Here is a 7,925-nt window from a genome sequence, read left to right as displayed (position 1 = left end):
TCTAAATATGTCATTACCGTGCGGGTCTCTACTATTTAACTGTGACCACAGTTTCTGGATATATATATATATATATATATATATATATATATATATATATATATATATCTCTCTCTCTCTCTCTCTCTCTCCTCCTCCTCTCTCTCTCCTCTCTCTCTCTCTCTCTCCTCCTCTCTCTCTCTCCTCTCTCTCCTCTCCTCTCTCTCTCTCTCTCTCTCCTCTCTCTCTCTCTCCTCCTCTCCTCTCTCTCTCTCTCTCTCTCTCTCTCCCTCTCTCTCTCTCTCTCCTCTCTCTCTCTCTCCTCCTCTCTCTCTCTCTCTCGCTCTCGCTCTCGCTCTCGCTCTCGCTCTCGCTCTCTCGCTCTCTCGCTCTCGCTCTCCCGCTTTCTCTCTCTCGCTCTGCCTACCACGGGTCAAAGCTGATCTGCTGGTATGCAACATCACTGAGAGTAGCTGTGTCTCGGTTGACGAGCTGACCGGGCCGGCTCGGGGTCGCCAGACGCTGGCGGCCCGTGTCGGGCGCCACCCGGCGGCCCTCCCGCGGCGGCCTAGCCCGCCGTCCGCCCAGTCTGCCGCCGCCGCCGCCGCCCGCTCCCGCCGCCGCCGCCGCCGGCCGCCGCGCCCGCCGCCGCCACGCCAGGTGACGAGTTGATGGTGGCCTCCAGGTAAGCACCGTCGCCGGCCGCGCGCGCCGCCCCTCTAACCGCCGCCGCCCGCCGTTTGCAGGTGGAGCCCGAGCAGGTGAGGTGGTGTGCGGGCAGGGGTGGGCTGCCTCCAGGCTGGCGGAGGCGCGGCGAGGGCCTGTCAGGGCTGTGGAGGTCGACGCTGTCGTGTGACGCGGGATGTGGGTGGGCTCCAGGAGTGTCCTGGGAGTGATTCCACCGCCGGATGCGACGTGAATAGAGCCCTGGTGTGCGTCTGGACCCTTGTGGGTGGTTAAGCGGCGTCGCAGGAGGCGGTGATTGTGTTTTGACTGTCTGTGTTGCCGTGTAGCGGCACGTTGGTTTTGGAGTTGGCCGACGTATCAATTGCAGCAGATTCGGAGCCGTGACAATGCCAGCGACAGCTGCCGTGTCCTTGTGTGTCGCCGTGGCGGTGTAATTGGGAAGCCAGGGACATTGGCACCAGAAAGCGGTGTGGGAGGAGGCGGTGACGTGTTGGACTCATGTGCTTGTCCAATCTTCATCAACTTATATTGATGTCAGTGGTGCGAACGTGATGTGTGAAACTTTTTTGTTTTGTTTTTGTTCCGTGTTTTCGGGAAACTGAGGGCGGGCCGTGTTGTAGAGATGCCTTCGGAATGCGAGTAACCTCTTAATTTTCTGTATGGTTTTGTTTAAACAAAGGCCTGTTGAAAATGGGGTCTTTGAGACGGAGCTTCAACCGGATTGTTCTCTGTCCATCAAACTTCTATCAATTGCGCGAGTGGTTTGTGTGATGCAGTGAATCTAAACTCCCAGGCTCCGCACGGTAACTCCTGCCCTGCTAAAACCAGACGATTGCCCCCCAAGATACCTTTTCAGTACTGCAGTGGTCACGTATGCACGTGGCGGTGACATGTGAGAAGTGATCGTGAAAAGTGATTGTAACCCGTCAGCTCAGGCCGGCGTGGTTGCTTTCCCACCTGTTTCCCATCGGACTGGGTTTTCAGCTCGGCTCCGCCGCGCGTGCTGCCGTGCTGTGACGTGTGTGCGGACTGACCGGGCGCGCCAGTGTTGTAGCGTTGGCGGGCCGTCCGATGTTAGGGGTCGCGCGTGACAGCCGGCGGCGACGGTGGCTCCCTCTGAGGTGGGTCCGAAACACAGTCCCCAGCCCCCCTCCGTCTTCCTCTCTCGAGTTCATTGCGGCGTGCTTTCAAAAGGAGCCGGCTGCCAGCCGCGCTGAGCGACCTTTCCTCACATGTAGAGGCGCGTCGGTTCCCGTCTGCTCAAGCTGTTTGAGGCGTGCACTTCTCACTTCATGTAGCCAGCCGATCTCGGGCTAGGCTGTTTTTCATGTTTGTTGTGAAGAGCACAGGTTGAAGCAAACAGGTTGTAATCTCGTCACCCTCGTAGCAACCGTCGCGAGGTAATCTGTCATTTTCAAGACCACGGGTTGAAGCAAACTAACACGTTTCCTAGTCATATTCTGACTTAACGTGGCTGTCGTTAAGTCTTGTGGCACAGTTGCTTGACTGTCAAACTCAAGCCGGTTCGTTCGCCCACTTCCAGTCATCTCGGCTCTCTTGGGGTATTTTAGCTTAATGTCTCATCAACGACCTGAATTCCGACTGCTCAGTGATCTTCCGTTTCAATTGAGACGGACGTGGCACGTAAACTCCCGGAGCCGCGCTGCTCGTGCTTCCGCCCACTCTCACCAACTACTCACCTGACCGAGGCACGCCACTGGGGGTGCCGCCTCAGCCGTATAAATGCACGCTCGCGCGGCGGCCGACCGTCGACGGCTGTGATGCGCCTCACCTTGACCTCGGACGCCCCTGCGCGTATTGGCCTGAGGTCAGTCTGCGGCGGGGGGTGCGCGGCCGCGCTGCCTGGCGTTCGTTTCCAGGAGCTGTCGGGGCGGGCGTCGGAGCCGTGTCCAGGTGACCGCGGGGTGTCGGCTCGCGCGACGTTGACCGGGTGTGGCGGGCGGGGGGCTCGCGCCCGCATCCCGGCACCGCCCCCCGCCTGTACATCAGCGCATTAAAGTCAGGCCTCGAAGCCGCCGTTAACGGGGGTGCGAACCGACGGCGGGGCGCATCCTAGAGCTCAATGATTAGTGGCGGCTTGGTGACGTAGCCAGAGAGGGGCTCCGTGGGTGGCGCGAGCCGGGATGCGGGCGCCCGCCCGGTACGGTGACATCAGACTGGGAGGCTGTTCGACCGATCCCAGGTGGGAGACCAGAGTGCGCCGTCGTCCACGGTGGAGGCTGCGCCGCGGGCGAGCGGGCGTGGCAGCTCGGAGAGCCGGTTGGAGCGCGTGTTTATACATGTGCTTGTTCGAACCGCAGCCCTCCACTGTGTGACCTGTGGGCGGGCTGCCGGTGTTTCGGCCTCGGGGCACCGTTTAGCTCCGCCCTCGGTTTTCCAGTCGCGGGCCTGGCGTGGCCGCTCTCGAGGTAAGCCCGACACCTAGCGGCAGGCGGCGAAGCTCAAGTTTGCCGGGCGGCGGTGGGCGCCGCCTGTGGCCCGGACAACTGAACGGACGGCGGCCGCTGCGGACGGCCGTTTCCCGGTTGGTGCGACAGCGTGACCATGTGTGGGATGTGGCGTGGCTAGCCGGAGCCGCGGCTGCTGCCTGCCTGGCTTGTCATGGCGTTGGTTCGCGATGACGTTTGCTATTGTTGCGCTACGTAGTCCTAGTTCATGTTTCCGAGTCGCAATTCCGTGCGTGCATCAGTTTTCCGTGCGTTTGCACTCTGTGCGCTGTGTGCGTTCACGCAGTCCCAGTGCGTCGTTGCGCATTTTCTGCAGTCATAATCAATTGTAGGTAGAAATACATGGCTGAGACGATATGAGCTGCGTCTTCCTGACTGCACAGAAATGCTCGCTGTGATCTGGCCTGAATCTACACGTCTTCGAGCCGTACAGAACTGTGAACGGCCGACTCCAGCGCTGAGCGCTGGCGCTCTGCATCACGAAGCTTGATGGTCAGTAGGTTGGTGCCTTCACCCACTTAGTTGTTCACTTAGTAGTTCACCCACTTCACCCCTTGTCATCCCGGACGTATTCTCGCAGCCGTGCCCTTGCTCTGAAATGGCTGGTCGCTCGTTGTCAGGCTGCACTTATGTGTCGAAAGGGATTCGACCGAGGGACCTATGTCACCAGCAATAAGGGCGACTCGCGTAGAAACGCGATGATGAAGCAACTGAAGAAAGAAGCCTCGTCACCCAGATTGTTTGCGCTGTGCAGCGTCCACACGGCGCCAGTGGGGATCTGTTTCAGCAGTGCTGGATGTCCATCCATCACACACCGCCGACCCCGGCCGTTTGAATTAAATTGAACCAGTTGTGTCTGGCGCCGTGCCACAAGAGCAGGACCACTGCAAATCTGGAACAGCGGAAGCTCATCAATGAGGATGTATATCGATGGGATGGTACGAGCAGCACGGACCAGGGGGAACGCCAGCGTCCGGTATCAGTCGCAGAACAACGCGGTCTACGTGGACGCTTTGGTGGTGCGTTCGGCCTCTCGATCTCCCAACCCATGCAGATCGGAGATCGGAGATCGGCGGAAAAGATCAGGCTTGGACCAGTGAGGGATGCTCCCTCGGACGGTTTTCAAGGCATGAAAAACGCCTGCATCCTCAGAGCTTCGATCAGCCCCCAATTCCCTGGTGCGCCCTCACTCGCGTCGCAGAAAACGACGCGTCGGCGGCACGAGCGCGCCGACTGCAAGGGGGGGGGGGGGGGGAGAGACCGGCGGCGCACCTGGATCATGTGAGCCTGCGGCACCCACCGGTCGCGCGCCGCCCGGAACTGACCGCGCCGTCGGAGACAGCAGTTTCGGAAAATATTCCACTGTCGCTATCAACGCCGCGCTGGAAGGACATCACGGAACGTATATGGTGTGCGCTGGCTCAATGTCACCGCTGTCCTCAAGACGCCACGCCACGCCTAGTCATTGCTGGCAGCAGTTTTTCATCGCAGGTGCAGGCGGAGAGTGGTAGTGGGTGGGCGGGGCCCTTGATGTTTCGTGGAGTCGCAGAACAACGCGGTCACAACCGTTTCATGTTATATATGCAGGTATGGCAAGACTCTGAAAACTGAACACTACGCTCCCTAACTCGCGTCTAACATGGCCTGTGCCGTCACAAGGTGTGCGAATGCTGTTCAGCGAGACTGCCCTCTTGTTCTGTCCCGCTCAGACCGAGGCCCGGGACTGTTATGTGTAATGGAACCAATGAAATTGCCACCATCGCGAAGACATGTTCCTTTTGGAGTGTTTCGAACACTACTTGTCAGCAAAATACTTTGTTCCGTTGTTCCCCGTCTCCCAGAATGCCGTATTTCAGACGGATTTGAGGCGGAGAGACGTGTTTGATTTATTGTAGACCACACTCACGTTTGGTGATCATTTTGCTGTAATCAATGGTTACAACACTCTGCAATATTTTGAAACAATTTTGAATACTGAATTCCTGAGTTTTAGCACTTTCCAAGGTCGGTGATGACCTTGTTTCGTTTCTTTACGCCCTTCTCATTCAATGCTAGGTTTATCTTCATGTGCACATGCAGTCTGGGCGTCCTGCAAGGCAAAAACCGTGTTCAGTAATGTGCTGCACCCCGTGCTCCGTTCATAAATACAAGTGTGAGGGCGGCCAATTCCGTATGAGACACACAGGTACTTCACTGCTCAGGGTGGAGGCTGGGGTTGAGATGAGAAATACAACAATATTGGGAGGAATCCGTGGGACGGTTCTTCCTCTGCTACAACCGCCTGACACGATTTGGGTTACAATACGCCCTGCCGGACCTTCCTCTGCTGCACCCGACACGATTTGGGTTACAATACGCCCTGCCGGACATCTCGTCTACTATCCCAGTATGTATCTTGGCTTCAACATGAGTTGACTTTAATACAGTTATAATTTAACTATGATTCGTCCATTCCTGCCCTATGCTGAGTCGCTATTCCTCCCACTGGCCCCTACAAGTTAAACTCTGGCATTCTGTTCTAGGATCCTGATGCCGGCTTTGCCTAGCGCGATATCTTCCGTTAATGTCTTTACGAGAAACTTGTGACGAATGTGCCGAGTCGCACCCTCCATAAAGTCTCATGAATACCGTTCCTGCTCATCAGAACCTGTTTGGCGGACTGCCCGCCCTGAAGGGTAAGATGCTCCGTCCTCTCTCCACGCAGTTACCAAGGTCAGCAGACGGCATGCACATAGGAGTGCGGTACACAGGGACGACTTGGCCTGACACTGATTAGCGTTAGTTCATCAAGATCGTCCCTCTCGGTTAATCTCCATTTGCCGGGAACATCGCGAAAATCCACAGTTATTAGTGGATAATTTAGGAATCACCCCTCCCTGAAATGCGCAAAATGCACATTCTAAATCCTTTTGTGGCACTTAATTACTATTTGACACTCGAGCCCCATGTACATATGACGTCATTTACTGGAAGTGCACCCACACATCCGTCCCTCTTATCCTCTTTCTTGCTTCATCCCGCATCTTCGTGACACCCCGCTTGTCCGGGGCAGACTGCGTGCTTTAGCCACGAGTGGGCCGAGAGCCCCGTGAGGAGGAGGCCCCGAGCGGGTACCCAGCGCGCATGCGCGGGTTTAAGCCCGGCGGTTGGCCCTCCAGGCGCATACTAGTCTGTCCCACCGTTGACCATTTTTCTTCATCCCATAGCTCTGAAATGATTATTTCTGGCCGAAAGGGCTATAATCCCAAAAAGCAAATGGAAGTGCATCCCATTCAATACACTGTATCGTGGTCAGTCGCACAATATTAGAGCCAGAGTGATAGACTGTGAAGAGAGAGAGAGAGAGAGAGAGAGAGAGAGAGGAGAAGAGAGGAGAGAGAGAGAGAGAGAGAGAGAGAGAGAGAGAATAGAATGAGAGAGAGAGAGGAGAGAGAGAGAGAGAGAGAGAGAGAGAGAGAGAGAGAGAGAGAGAGAGGGAGAGAGAGAGAGAGAGAATATAGATTGTACGCATCCGCATTTACTGCATTTGGTTCCAGTATAGTGACTTCTTGGTATCTGATAAATTTCGCCTATCAATACCCTGGCTTTGCAATTTGCTGTCCTACATGCATATATAAAGCCCGTAGTCTTGCATACTATCAATGCTTTGATGCATCCGTAGCAACAGGCCTTAGCTGAATTAGTTAAATCTGGTTTCGAGCTGGTTGGGTGTTGCGATGGTGTGTGTGTGTGTGTCATTGGGGCTTTACGACGCGCTCAGCTGCTGAGGCTATATGGCGTCGCCTGCCCCTCAACCTGGCAGGAGGGGCGGACACCGCGGGGAATCGAACCCCGTACATCTGGTTTCCCAGACGCGCAGCGGTTAACGCAGACGCGCCTGCCACTACGCTACAGGCGTCCCTGGGTGTTGAGATGAAACCTTTATAAATTTCTAGCCTTCAGTTATTTTTTGGGTGCGCCTTTTCTCTTCCTTAAACGAGATGAGTTTAAAGACTAGTTTTCGTACCAGACGTGTCGAACTGTCGGTCAGTTATCAAGGACACCACCCGCGTGGTAAGGACACCACCCACGAGGTAAGGACACCACCCGCGTGGTAAGGACACCACCCGCGTGGTAAGGACACCACCCGCGTGGCAAGGACACCACCCGCGTGGTAAGGACACCACCCACGTGGTATGGACACCACCCGCGTGGTAAGGACACCACCCGCGTGGTAAGGACACCACTCGCGTGGTGACATCCGGCCGTCCAGACCCACAACGAAATTTACGATTTCTGAAAATTACCTCATCCCGTTCCCTCGTGTCTTCGTCCAGCTGTTTAAACAGTTTTGACTAGGTCTCCGTCAGAGCAAAAGTATGCTGGATGTTGTAAAAACTGCACGAAAATCAGTTCCAAGTTCCTGGGATTGGATTTCTGAATCGTTTCTGATAAAAAAGTAAACCATATTGTATTGACAGCAATGTCATTTGTCTGCGTTTCACTCACATCAACACGACTTTATCCAGTTGTGTCATTGTTGCATGTAGCGATGTAATATCAGTGAGTTGCGAGGTTCCCACCTTTTCTGCAACTGAGCTTTCGCTATATTCGCGCAACATGAGAGACATTTTTGAATGACGTGTGTGCTTGGTGCCCCTGCTTTTAATTCTAATGCTCTCGCAGAGCTAGGGAAACGTTTCATTTGGTGACGCTATTCCACTCTTCAAACATCCTGGTAACCGAGTGCCGGTAGTTGCGGATGAAAAGTCAGATTTGCAATACGGGTGGATTCAGTTCTATTCTCTAGTC

General features: G+C 55.4%; 1 protein-coding gene across 1 annotated transcript in view; it reads right to left on the bottom strand.

The window, feature by feature from the left end:
• LOC119095155 (putative G-protein coupled receptor Mth-like 3) overlaps positions 1-7,651 on the bottom strand; it is a 34,025-nt gene extending 26,374 nt beyond the window's left edge. The window contains exon 1 of the mRNA XM_037218036.1: positions 7,623-7,651. Coding sequence (XP_037073931.1) covers positions 7,623-7,651 — 29 coding nt within the window. The remainder of the gene's footprint in view (positions 1-7,622) is intronic.
• Positions 7,652-7,925: the final 274 nt, after the last annotated feature.

This window comes from Pollicipes pollicipes, unplaced genomic scaffold (assembly GCF_011947565.3).
Source record: "Pollicipes pollicipes isolate AB1234 unplaced genomic scaffold, Ppol_2.1 Scaffold_4219;HRSCAF=4965_pilon_pilon_pilon, whole genome shotgun sequence".
Taxonomy (NCBI): Eukaryota; Metazoa; Arthropoda; class Thecostraca; order Pollicipedomorpha; family Pollicipedidae; genus Pollicipes; species Pollicipes pollicipes.
This window is presented reverse-complemented; position numbering and strand designations above follow the sequence as displayed.